Below are 13,974 nucleotides of genomic sequence, written 5' to 3'. Positions count from 1 at the left end.
AGGATGCCCTAAGACCATGGAGTGGTAGAGTGTTCTGTGCACAGGGGACAGCATGGAAGAACATATGTGTGGAAGATGCAGACAAGCAGGTGAATGGGGTTGCTATCTGTCACGGATCCGCAGGATCAGTGCTAAGGCCCCAGATTTGGGACAGTCTCTCGAAGGAACTCTTTCAGTAAGCCAGCCCCTCGAGCAATCTCACACATCCTCCAGGGTAAGCTACATGGCTTCACCGCCTTCTGCAGCACTCCTGCTTCACACCCACAGCTCTGTTCAGCAAGTCCAACTGAAACATACCCCCATGGAGACTTGTACATTTTTTGGGGACTAATGCGCCTCTCCAAGCATGTGCCGTGACCCTCACACAGCATTGTCAAAAGAGTAGGGTTTATTAGTCATCTGGAACACAGCATAGGAAGTCCCTAGGTTAGCCTAGAGGAATGAAGGTTAAAGCACAGTCCATTCTGGTGAGCCCAAAGCCCAGCCAAGCCATAGAGAAACCCATTGTTCAAGCTCCATCTCTCCAACCTCCTCGATCAGAGCCCCAAGTGTGCCCCTGATTGCCTCTCTCAGCCCACACTTGAACTCCACCCAGTCCTTTGTTTTTGAGCTGGGAAAATGCCATTCAGCCGCCCTGCTGAGAGGTGGGGAAGTTCATATCCCTCTGCGGCGTTGCTTGCTAGATGTCAATGACCAGGCAACTGGATCTGCCATTGTATTCTCAAGAGCTCCATTGATCTGGAACCTAAACCCCAGACAATTAGGCACAATTCACACCTGTGTCTTAGCCTGGCCCAAGAGCAAACAGTCTCTTTCCACCCACCAGGAAACAATGCAACATACAGGGGAAACTGAGGCACAAACAGAAGTCATAAAAATATTACAAAAAATTCCCACTTTGTCACTGGTGAAGCAAAGGGGTGGGGGAGGAGAGGGACCCAGACAATGAGCTAAGAGATTGGCTAAGTAGGGTGGAATTCAGGAAATTTTGATATTTTGCCATTTGCTTTTATTCCAAATTGGGACAAAAAGTTGAAATCGCAAAACATTCTGTCGAACAAAAAGTTCCAAATGAACATTCTGATTTGGAAATGTCGAAGCATTTCAATCAATGCTCCTGAATTTAAACATTTCATTTCACTTTGTCAACTTGAAACAAACCCATTACATTTCTGTTTGGGTCTACACGAACCTCTGTGTCTGCCCCAGCTGTTGCAGTTCCTTATGAGTGAAGTAGTTCTAGATCTCTAATGACCCCAGTGATTCCCTGTCCTCGATGTGCCACGAGGGTATGGCAACAGGGAGGGACCATAATGTTATGGCAAATGTAGTCCAGGCAGGCAGCTGGGCCGACAGAGGACAACGGGGGCATGAGAGACCTGGAAATACAACTCCCTGGAGACACTGGATTGGATTAAGACACAGATCAATGCTGACCCAGAATAAAATGTTTCTCTTGTTCATTTAGATGGAAAAATTTCATTTCAACAAAACCCAGCTTTCTTATGGGAAAACATTTTGTTTCAAATTTTTCAACGGGTTCTAGTCATTCCCCGTTCACAAGCCACGTTTAACCCTTTGATTGCTGGAGAGAAATCTGTAGCTAAACCCTTTAGAAGTCAGTTTTAACGGGGACATACCAGCTGCCAAAGGGCTATTTTAGAAAAAGACTTTTAACGAACAAACGAGTTTATCTAACAGGTCTAGCTAACCAGACTTGCAAATTGTTGTTGGTCCATTTGCATGTTACACGTGGCTTTTAGATCCTTTTTCCTGCAGTAGTTGACAGTCACAGCAGTGCTATGCACTTCAAACTGAAATGAGATCAGTGTTGCATATGGGGAGTTCTTTTGTTTGCTGCTGTTATGTAGTTATGATTGAATTTATTTAAATTAACAAGGATGCTGAAATAAAGAATAAAAAGAGTTCTCCAGTTACATTAAAAACAAGTCAACATCTGAATCACTCTTCATATCCCTCTGGGGTGTGTCGCCTGTTTGGGAGAGTCGCCTATTCATAGACTGTATGGTGCCTAGCACAATGATGTCTATGCAAAAGTGAGCTGTAGCTCACGAAAGCTCATGCTCAAATAAATTGGTTAGTCTCTAAGGTGCCACAAGTACTCCTTTTCTTTTTGCGAATACAGACTAACACGGCTGTTCCTCTGAAACCTGCCATTTAAGTCAGTGGTTTCCAGGTTCCACCCACACTAAGACACTCTTTCTGCTGTATTCTCACTCAGAGGGGAATGTTTCCTATTTATAGAGCCTTGCCTGCTTTACTCCACAGCTAGTGAGAACATATCAACCCCCTCTAAGTCACTTAAAGTTGACCTTTTGAATATAATAATTCTAAAATAATAATGCAGCATATACACCAAGAAGTAGTCAATTCAAGCTTCCTGCTAGAGTTTCTTTCCTTAAGCATAAAAATGAATAAGCCCCAGGCAACGCTGTGCATCTCATTTCCTCTGACCTACATATGTGAGAAAAGCTAAGGGCAAAATTCTGGTTCAGCCAGGTGGATTTGACAATCACATTCCACTCCCATAGCCTATTCCCATTGACATGTTATTACACAAATACGAGTCAAGCTATACTCTGTGGGGGAGGAGGCAGAGGGGTATGAGCATATTTTTGCTTTAATATGGCGGGCCATATTTTGCTCTCCAATTGAAGTCCACAGGTAACTAAGGCTATGTCTACACTGCACACTAAACCTGGGTCTTTGGGACCTAGACTTCTGGCTTTAATATTTCCAAGCCTGTGCTTGAGCATCCACACTGGATTGTAAACCTGGGTTTAAAATGGCTGGAGTCTGGTCTCACAGCCATGCTAAAGCATCTACACTGTGCTACAAAGACTTTCTGACCTGGGTCTGCAGCTTGATATGCATTCACACTGCAAAATTACTGGACTTAGAGCGAAGTCTCAGAGGGACTCAGGATCTGAGCCACCCACACCCTCGGCAGGGTCTTAGGACCTTGGGGTTGAGTGCTTGATAACCCAAGTCAGACTGGTTTGTTTGTGGAAGGAAGGGAGTGGACTGAACCCTGAGTCAGAGCCTGGGCTTAGTATGCAATGTAGACATACCCTAATAGCCCACTGTGTTTAATAAAATTATACCAGATAAGCTTCCAGATTGATACAAGTAATGTGTTGTAGTAATTTTTCATTCATCTGTATTTGGCAAACTTCTACATGTAGTCCCTTTAAAGCCAGACAGTATAAAACACTTTTAAACTGGAACTTACTTCTGGCAACAGACAATATGTACTTGAGGTTTTCCCGATGGAGAGTTGGATCTTTTGTGTTGTATTTGACTTTAGCAGTGATAGTGATATTGACTTTGAGTTGGTTTTCGACAGACGTCCAGAGTTCATCCATTTTCTCCCAGGTGGAAGCATCAGATGAACCTCCAAATAATCCAACGTATTTCCAGCCAAAATACTGCAGACTTTTATGCAGAACTTCCCCTATCCTTTGCAGAGGGGAGACAAGTTTGACATAGGTGTCATATAGATCTGCATTGTCCAGCTTTGGACTCTGGCCACCAAATCCAAACCAGGGGATATTCCAATGAGAAGCCAGCAAACCAGTAATCTAGATGGCAACAAAAAGGGTTTTTTCAGACATTGTTATTTAATACCAGTGTTTAAAATGCAAAGGTTAGACTGATAAGTAGCAGTGAATTGTTTTGATTAATAAGATTTATTGGCATCTGCTTCTCCTCTCACACCAGTTTTACAGCCACTCCATTAATTTTAATTGAGTTATTCCTAATTTACACCAGTGTGAAATCAGAAATAGCCCCCATATTGTTATAGAACAATGATGCTGTATAGCTGAAGAACTAGCTTATCCTGTGTAAAGCCTAAGAATTGGGGTTTAATATTGTATGGACCAAATTAATCCCTGGTTAACTCCATTGACTTCAACATTCCAAATTCTTCCCTCACTCCTCAAATTAAGTGCTAAGAGCTCGACTCATGCCACAAAATGAGGATTCAGATCAAGATTTTGGACATCCTCATGTCTGTGGTTGTTTCAATACGGAGACTTAGTTTGATCTGTTACAAAAGGTAGGAATCATTTTCAAAATTCAGAACAACAAAAGATCAGTAATGACTATGCAAGTTACACAAATTCACACTGTGCTGGTTACTTACATAAACCATGCTGCATTGTTTCTGTTCAACACAGGCTATTTGAAATTAGCGCATAGTCAGGATTGAAATTCACTTTTCTTGAAAATTCATAGTATTAAACCTCAAGTACTCGGAAGTTTTTAGAATGAAAACATGGAAGTATCAAAAACATGGTCAAATCAAAGTTCACTTTCAAATTCAAATGAGGACACAGAAATATTTCATGCTGCAGGCTCTATTCTGTGATAAGAATGATGTGAAAGAGAAAAGTTAGTGGTGCCAATTTGACATTTCATTAATGAAGTCTATTAAAGGAGTCCTGATGATATAGGGATCCCTGTAAAAGTCCAGATAGGTTTCTCTATTGCTAAGGTAACCCATACCATTGATAATCAGGGATAATACTTTCTCTAGTGAGCATCTCATATGATTCTGGCTGCCAGCAAAAGTCAGCCTGAAAGTTTTTCTGCTTTTCTCTCTACCCACAAAGTCAAACACACCTAACAAATAACATAAACACACATCCACAAGGGTAGCCTCCTTGTAGGCTTTATGAGTCACTTCTCAAACAGCATTTAGCATCACCTCATTGCTGAGCAGCTACTGTGGGTCTGTGATTAAAATTATTGGGCAACTGAAATTGTGTAGACCTCCAGCAGGGCAGGGATTCACTGCTGTTATATCTGAACTGGTTACATGGGATGAAATTCACTGGTGAACAGAGGAAAAGAAAAAGACCACCATGCCATATAAGTCCCACAGGCACCGGCTTTCTGCAAAAAAAGCACAAGCTTATTCAGTAGTTTACACTGAGTCATATGACAGGTTTCAGAGTAGCAGCCATGTTAGTCTGAATCCGCAAAAAGAACAGGAGTACTTGTGCCTTTGTCAGTCTCTAAGGTGCCGCAAGTACTCCTGTTCTTTTTGAGTCATATGCCGTACCTTTACTGAACAGTGCTTATTTCCCATATCTTATCCCATGCATTCATGGCCATGTATCTCTTTAAATATTTTCCCCATTGACAAAAGGAATTTACATATTTGAAAGAGCTGGGGATCACGTAGAGCTGAGCACAATAAAAGGGAATTTTTTTTTTCCTCCCACTGCTCCCAGAAGGATATTCACTCTGCATCTATTAAGACTCGATGTAAATATCACTATGGTCGCTTTGGTTAATGCTATGACAGAGTTCCCGCCAGAATTTCTTTGTAACCTACTTTCACACACTCCTAATTGGTTCTGAAACCCACTTTTAAACGTTTATTTATTTGTATTAGTACAGCACCCTAGTGACCCCAGCGAAGATCAGGACCTCACTGATCTCCCTTCGGGGGGAGGGATAGCTCAGTGGTTTGAGCATTGGCCTGCTAAACCCAGGATTGTGAGTTCAATCCTTGAAGTGGCCATTTAGGGAACTGGGGCAAAAATTGGGGATTGGTCCTGCTTTGAGCAGGGGGTTGGACTAGATGACCTCCTGAGGTCCCTTCCAACCCTGAGATTCTATGATTCTATGTGCTAGGCATGGTACATACACACAGTAAGAGACAGTTCCTACCCTGAAGAGTTCACCATGTAATTGGATACAAGATGCAATGAGTGAGTGTGACGAACAGGAGGAAAATCGGGGAGAAGGAAAGACAAAAGTAATAAAATTGGAGCAGATGGTTCCATAGGTAACTACTAAACCATTTAGTGGCCGCAGATGGACCAGCTTTTCATACTTCATCTTAGCAAGGAGATGTATGTTCCAGTAACTCAGAAATGGCTGAACAAAAATACTCCACGCTTAGAAAGCCGTTCGTCTTCTATGAGGAATTTCTTTTAGGTTTGGGAATGGTTAGTCATGGAGAAATTAAAAATAAAACAATCATAAGTGGTTAAGCAAATACAATTGTTATAAGCAATTGCAAAATCACCTTTAAGCATGCTTTATAGGCGTCCATGATGAGGCCGATTGCACTCACACCATGCCCTCTGTGGTATGATGCAAAGGGGAGAGATGGCTCCTTTCATGGCTAACATTTTCTTATCCCACTGACAATCTTCCCTAGAAATCAGGTTACATTTTGGCCATGTCTAGACAAGGATTCCACCTTGGACCCAAAATCTAACCCACCACTTTCAATGCCAATAAAACCTTTTCTTGTGGTGTTTACAAGGAGGCATGAAAACATATAGCGGAAATTAGGTTCAAACATAACTACACACACATTACTCAGAGTAGCAAGTGTGTGAAGGTACAGAACTGGTTGACGGACTGTTCCCCATTACAGCTGTATTTCTTTGTTTGAAAGCTCTGTGTGTAGGCTGGGTTAACAGCAAAGGGGAAGGCAGTATATAAGAGCAAACTATGCTTAGTGTCACAGGTATAACAGGTGTGTGAGTAAGCACACTGAGTAGTGAAGTGGAAGAGTGACGCTAACAACAGAGATTCAGGGAGATTACACGAACAAACAACTACGGATACTCTACTGAAAGTGGTCAATGACTGAAGATAAGCATTTTTGTGGTGAGCTGTGTCTTTTACAAACGGAAATCTACTTGCCGAGGGCTGCAGAGGTGAACATCAGGTAAAGGAACTCCTGAAAAGGGAGAATGTATATGAATCAGCTGGCCTGGGTGAAACAGCTTTTAGAGTGTAAAGGGAAACAGTGAATGAATTTACATTTGGATTTAATTTTGAAGCTCTATGGAGACACCAGAAGATTGGGGGAAAGCAAAACAACATACCAGCATTCAGCCAAAGTAAGAAGGGTGATCCTAGATCTAATTTAGATCTAATTTCTAAACATAGTAAAATATTGAAACAAATATGAAGAGAGAAAAATAATCACTAAATATCTAAAAGCAAAAGGTGCCAGAAACTATAAATAGTCTACATTCATAAGAAACTAATCTTGCCAGACAAGCTTGATTGGTTTTTCTCTATTTTTTTAAACACAGAATTGCAAAACTAGTAGCTAAAAGAAGCACAGTAGAGATGTTATATATCTGGATGTTAGTAAAACGTTTGCTAAAGAATCTTGAAAGAGCGTACTTGTTGGATCATATTAGAGAAGTTCTGTATTAAAATCACAAATGAGTTTGATTCCCCATAGTTTAAATTCCAAGGTATTACTAATTAAGAGGTCTCTTGGTTTTTGGTACTGTTTCTCTCCCTCTATGTGTGAAACTTGCAAGCTGCTAACTGGTTTCAGAGTAACAGCCGTGTTAGTCTGTATTCGCAAAAAGAAAAGGAGTACTTGTGGCACCTTAGAGACTAACCAATTTATTTGGAAGCGAGCTGTAGCTCACGAAAGCTCATGCTCAAATAAATTGGTTAGTCTCTAAGGTGCCACAAGTACTCCTTTTCTTCAAGCTGCTAACTGTGTTAGTACATTCTAAGACAGAGTCTGTTCTCAAAGCAATTCTTTGTAACAACAACTACTCACACAGAGAGAGATTCAAAGCAATACTCTGTAACAACAGAAACAGCACCCAGAGACTCCCCGCCTTTTTGTTGTATTCATCTCGCTTTGTTAACAATTGTGATTAAAATAGAGAGAGAGGATGTATGTGGATGGATGCTTGGTGTGGATAATAACTGAATGATCAGGGAGGTGCCAGCCTAAGAATCCAGTGTCCATCAGCTGAAGAAGGCATCAAGTGGAAATAACCAGAGGACGCCCAGAGGGCAGACTGGAATCCACCCAACAGCCTCAAGAATCGGAGAACCAAAGAACAAGATAACATCTGGCAGCACGGAGCCGTCAGGAATGTGCCATCTGCTGATTGATTCAGCAACAACATGATGAAGCAATTCCCATAGACTGGCTTAGGAAGAAATTCCTATAAAAATGGACTCTAGAAAGTGAGAACTTTGGGGTCTGATTCTGTAAACCAACTTCCAGGAGCATCAGACAAGGTCCTGCTCCCTCCTCATGTCCAGGCCACCTGGCCAATGGCTTGGCATGAGCAACTCTAAGGCTGGTAACTATGATAACAACCTTGCAGAATCTGTGTGTGTGTGTGTGTGTGTGTATGTATGCGTGTGTGTGAATGAATGTGTGAATAAATATGAAATTGAATGGAATGTTATAGCTATAACTAACTGCTTACTATGATTCTTTCTGTATTCACAATAAATGTGGCATTTTGCCTTTTCCCCTTTAATAAGATCCTGATGGTTTTTATTTTATTGGTATAACATACTCTGAAAAATCATTTAAATTGGTTTGGGTATCAGCACTGTTTTGGGATCACAGCTGGACGAAAGGTGGTAAAAGACAGTAGTTAAGGCATAGGATTTAGGAGAGCTGGGTTCTATTCCCAGCTCTGTTGTGGGACAATGGAAAAATCATTTCACGTTTCTGGGACTCTATTTCCCCTTCCATTCCTGGGCTGTTTAAACTTGTTGGGATAGGGACTATCTCACACTGCATTTGTACAGTAATTAGCACAATGAGGTCCTGATCTCAGTAATTAATATAAGTAATAAAGTCAAGGTAATTACAAACAGCAGTGTAGGAAAGAATATGACTGGGTGCCATGGACAAGTCCTTTGCCCATTCGCATTCCATCCCTGCGAGCCTGGGGATGGAACCTCTGTTATCTAATCCCAGCAGTTGCAAGAGATGTTGCCTTGAGCTGAATCCCCCAGGCCTGCCATGATGCTATCCCTGGAGCATGCTGCTATAAAGGAGTGGTAGGAATAGTGAGAAGGTCCAGTGCGCTTCTGCACCCAGGAGCACGAATGTGACTAGAGTGTGAACACTAGAGTTCAACTGGCTGGCATGAATATTCTGTTATTAGAATCCACACTGATCACGAGCAGATCACAACTTTCATGAATTTTTCTGTCACTTGAAACTATTTGCTGGATACTTTTTCACCACCGTATTTCAGCCTGCAAGCTTCATCCTGGCAGGGCTGCTTTGACCATCAAGCTATTTGGATTGGACATGCAGGTCATATTGTATGGTTCTGGTCCCTGCATAGATGGGTATGATTCCCTCGAGTCAGGTTTCCAGTGTGGATCCTTGCAATTGCAAATGTAACACTAACAGATCCTGGTCGTCGGCAGGCGGGATGGAACCTAAGACCTCTGTAGCTAAATGCATGAGCCTCTACTGCATGAGCTAAAAGCCACATAGCCTTTAGCTACGTCTGTAGCAGACTCATTAATCACTCTCTAAGTGCTCTGAGTGCCACTAAATGGGACAGAGCACCACACCCAGGAGGTGTGTGGGTTACACAAACACCGAATTTGTGTTCCAACATTCCTGCCAAGAAACTCACTCCCTAGCTCACACATGGCAAGCAAATGTGAAACTGCTGGGAGCACAGCCACAACAAATCCATTTAAGAATTCAAAGGCGCATTCATGAATAACCATGTTCAGCATCCATTGGCTACCTCAGGAGTGTGTCACAGAAAGTGAGGAAGGCAGGGAGATAGAGGAATGGGGGGGTGGAAGAGAGGAGCCTGTCTACGTTAGTAGTAGACTCACTGCTAACAGTGGGTGTCAGTGACAGGCAGAGCTGAAGCAGTGATGAGCAGAGCTTGCCTATAAGCGTAGGCCAGGACAAGCCAGGCTCAGCAGTGTTAGCCATGGTTAATACATGCTCAGAGCAGGGCTATGGTGTGTTATGGGGAGCTCTTGAGGACTTCTCTGAGGGCATTGGCGCGGAGGCTCCAGTATTATTTCCATCTAGGACACCAACCCCACTAAGGCCTGCCTGGAGAGAGAGTATGAACAGCACAGATCCAGAAGGGGGCTAATTAAGCTCTGACTTCCTTTTTATTAAAGAGAATTTTCACCGTATCTCCTTGCCCACTCTTGGGGTCAATGTGCTACAGTGGAGAAGCCAAGGGTTACTTGCTCCTCGACATCTCAAGCCTTTGATGTCACAGAACTGCTGAGAAGGAAGCTCTTTCCCTGTGGGCACCATGCTCCTCCCACGCCCCAATTCTCCAGCTTCGGCTCCCTCCCGGTTGTATTATTATTCGTTATTACAGGGATGCCTAAGGGCGCCTGTCCAGGATCAGATCCACTTGTTGGACCCGTCTCTGCCCCAAAGAGCTCCCAGAGTACATTAAGGCAGGATGCAGGGGATGGATGAGACAAACAGAGAGATGGGGAAGTGAAAGACAAGCAAGCAAGTTTTTGTACATTAAGTGTAGATCTCTGCTCACCATCCACCTAGCCAGCTCCTCTGCAGCTCCTCATCTCCCTCTCCACCTGCCTCTTTCCCGTGGCTCTTGGTAGGGGCCACCTGCTCACTCACTACCCCTAACTGTGTGGGCCCTTTGCCCTGCACAAACCTCTGCCCTCCAATTGTCTTTACAGCTCTCCCTGGGACAGCCACCTCTCCTTTACATCCCCCAGCTCCTTCCCCATGGTGCTGCTCCCCGCAACCCTCCCTTGCACTCTAGCGCCCCTCCCACTGCACAGGAGCAAAACCCACCCCACTCGCATTTCCCCGTACACCCCCTCTCTCCCAATATCCAGGCCTGATTATTTGAAATATTTTGCAATGAGGGAATTGATATGGTCTGAAAAACACTTTCCCATGTAAACAAGCCCTAGATTTGTCACAGGAAGAGAGCAGGAATAGGCTTGAGAATGGGAAGCAGAAAAGGCAGGGTCAGGAAGGAAGGGGTCAGAAAGGATCGGGGAATCGGGATCAGAAGGAAAGGGGTGAGATCAGGGACTGGGAATGGGTGGCTGGATAGGAACTAGCAAAGTCAGGGAAGCTCTGATATGACCCTGGATCCAACTTCAATACAAACATGCCCCAAGCAGATGGTGCCCCCTTGGAAACTGGCTGCTCCCTCAGTGGCCTCTAAGACAGCTGGCCCGAGAAGCATCTTTCTGAGACACCTGGCTGCTGTCTCAAAGTCTGATCTCTGACCACTGCCTGTGTAGCTGAGCCTTGGGAGCACACCCTGTGGCCTCAGAGACAACAGGGGATCTCCCAGGCCAAGAGACATGAAGTTAACTGGTGTGAATGGGGAACTGGGGACAGCGAATTAAAGAAGAAGAAAAAAAGAGAGAAAAGAAGACAGGAAAGAGAGAGAAACTACAGAATAAAGTAGATCTGGTGGTATCTATACCAGGGCATAGCATGAGGGGCAGAGGGCCTTAATTAATCATCAATCACCAGCACAGGGAAATTACCCTGTTACATTGATGAATAGTCCCAAGGAGAGGAGCAGAAACACCATCAGTTGGTATATTTAAACCAGATGGGACAATGCACCAAATGGACAGGTCTAGGGAACAATCCTGCAGCAATGGCATGGAAAGTTGAACAAGAAAGACTATTCCAAACCCACTTCTATAATTAGAAGCAGAAACTGTGAGGGGTGGGGGGTAATCCCACAGTATAACAGATTCTGCTTATTGTGAACTTTGATATGGCAAAGCTCTATTTGTAGTCAAAGTCCCACATTGTTTTATTGCCATGCAATGTGCGAACTGTAGCTCTGACTATAGTGCAAACAAACCCGCACTTTCTCAGGAGGAAATGAACATCTCAAAAGAAAGCTAGTTCTGATGGGATTGGCAGGCCAAAGAGATTCAGATGAACCTTTGACCGTTTGGATTCCAATCCAAATAGAACAAAAACTCTGGGCCTTTTGCCTATCACTGCTTACAAGTCAGCCACCTTCTTAACATTCTTACTAAAAGGTCTTCAGTTGTTTCCAGCAGATTTTAAAAGAATAATTTTCACAACAACCACCAAAATCAATCCTGTTCAATGTCACTGAGGTTTGGCTTTTGACCCATGAAACTTACTGGTGTAAAACAAGAAGATTTGACTTACAGAAGTAATTCTATTAACTAGCCATAAGTAGCTTCCTAAGCAGAACAGCTGAGATTTTCAAAGCTCCCCGTAGAAACTGGCAAACAACCCCGGCAGGCAACTTTTTATAGCCTATGGGAATAATTTAATATGGGCATTTTAACAATAGACAGTAACTTATCATTCTTCTATCCTGAGATAAGTTGGAGGGGGGGAACTGTGTATAATAGCCTGGATATATCTGATAGACACAATGTCCTAGACTTAGAATAAGTGTTATTTATTAGGAAGTATCACTTTTATCCTTTCCATGATTTTCATTAACTTTCAGAACTGATAGTCGTCCCCCCCCCCCCTCCAAGGAGCAATTATCTTAATTTTATTTGCAAAAAGAAAAGGAGTACTTGTGGCACCTTAGAGACTAACAAATTTATTTGAGCATAAGCTTTCGTGAGCTACAGCTCACTTCATCACAAAAGCTTATGCTCAAATAAATTTGTTAGTCTCTAAGGTGCCACAAGTACTCCTTTTCTTTTTGCGGATACAGACTAACACAGCTGCTACTCTGAAACCTGTCATTAATTTTATTTTTTCCCTTGATTTGTACACTGTGCCCTAAGATCTAAGCACACATGCAAACCAAAATACATTTTGGACTGACAGCACAACTAAAATGCTCCCTGCCCATCAGAACTAACAACATTCTCCCCCTTAATTCATCCCTCCACAAAAGCCTGTGAAAGGAGATCAGCTTTACAGAATGCTCTGAAAGCCAGCAATCTCAGGCTGTATCAGACCAAGGATGAGGAAAGCAAGTTCCAGAGTTGAGAAGAATTCAGGGGAAACATCTTCCCAGGAGCCACTTTCCACAAGCAGCTGTTAACTCAAGCACCAGGGCTAAATTCACATCTTTAAGGTAGTCCAGTTAGAGATTTATAGGTGAAACAACTCCCTGAATTAGTCAACTCATAAGAAAAGCAGAAATATACACAGTACAAAGAGTGGCAAGGCTGGGAGAGAGAAAGTGGTGGGAAGTCATACCTACCTCAGCTGCTTCTGAGCAGACAGGTCCGAACAGGGCCAAAACGTTCTCCTCCTGAACCTGATGGATGAAAGCATTGACGGACTTCTTGGCATCACAGCCGCAATCAGCATAAACAAAATCCAAGGTGTAGTTACCCAGGTAAGATGGGTCTGTATTGACTTTATCAATGGCAATCTGGATAGCTGAGCCCAGCTTTCGGGCACTAAGTGGGTGGGAAGCATTCCAAGGAGCTTGAAATGCCACAATAAGCTGAGAAGTTTCCAGTCCACGATCTAAAGCATTAGCAAAGACCACAGCAATAAGTGTGATTGCGGTAGCACTGTGGAGAGGAATCAAATTCAGAATGAGCCTGCGTATGTAACAAGGACCCATTCTGAGATCCACGCCGACCCTTAACTAGCTGCACATCAGCAATATGGAAGATTTCACTTTCCCCCTGCTCTTAGTGCTACTTATACTATTGGCTCCTATGACAGCACCAGCTCCTTTGCCTGTGACATGATTTTAATTAAACAATGCTAATTAACTGAACCCTTGCTCTCCAGAGCATTTTGCAATCTATCCTTTCAGCAGGGTCCTTACTTTGGACTTGATGCTGCAAGTCAAGTCTGCTCAAATATTTTACAGCTTTCCGTTTCATTGCATTTAGGAACATAACATAAGAACGGCCATCCTGGGTCAGACCAATGGTCCATCTAGCTCAGTATCCTATCTTCCAGTGCCAAGTGCTTCAGAGGGAATGAACAGAACAGGCAATCGTCAAGTGATCCATCCTGTCATACACTCCAAGCTTCTGGCAAACAGAGGCTAGGGACACTCAGAGCATGGGGTTGCATCCTTGACCATCCTGGCAAATAGCCAGTGATCGGCCTATCCTCCATGTACTTATCTAGTTCTTTTCAGAATCCTGGTATAAGTTTGGCCTTCGAAATATCCCCTAGCAATGAGTTCCACAGGTTAACTCTGCATGTTTGTTTTAAAAGGGACAGCATGG

General features: G+C 43.2%; 1 protein-coding gene across 1 annotated transcript in view; it reads right to left on the bottom strand.

The window, feature by feature from the left end:
* Positions 1–13,352, bottom strand: part of LOC125640400 (guanylate cyclase 2G-like) — a 47,150-nt gene extending 33,798 nt beyond the window's left edge. Inside the window, exons 1-2 of the mRNA XM_048858894.2 lie at positions 12,981–13,352; positions 3,254–3,602 (exon numbers count right to left, since the gene is read on the bottom strand). Of these exons, the coding sequence (XP_048714851.2) occupies positions 3,254–3,602; positions 12,981–13,352 (721 nt within the window). The remainder of the gene's footprint in view (positions 1–3,253; positions 3,603–12,980) is intronic.
* Positions 13,353–13,974: the final 622 nt, after the last annotated feature.

The sequence above is a fragment of the Caretta caretta genome, chromosome 7 (assembly GCF_965140235.1).
Source record: "Caretta caretta isolate rCarCar2 chromosome 7, rCarCar1.hap1, whole genome shotgun sequence".
NCBI lineage: Eukaryota > Metazoa > Chordata > Testudines > Cheloniidae > Caretta > Caretta caretta.
Note: the sequence above shows the minus strand (reverse complement) of the source record. Positions and strands in the feature narration are given on the sequence as shown.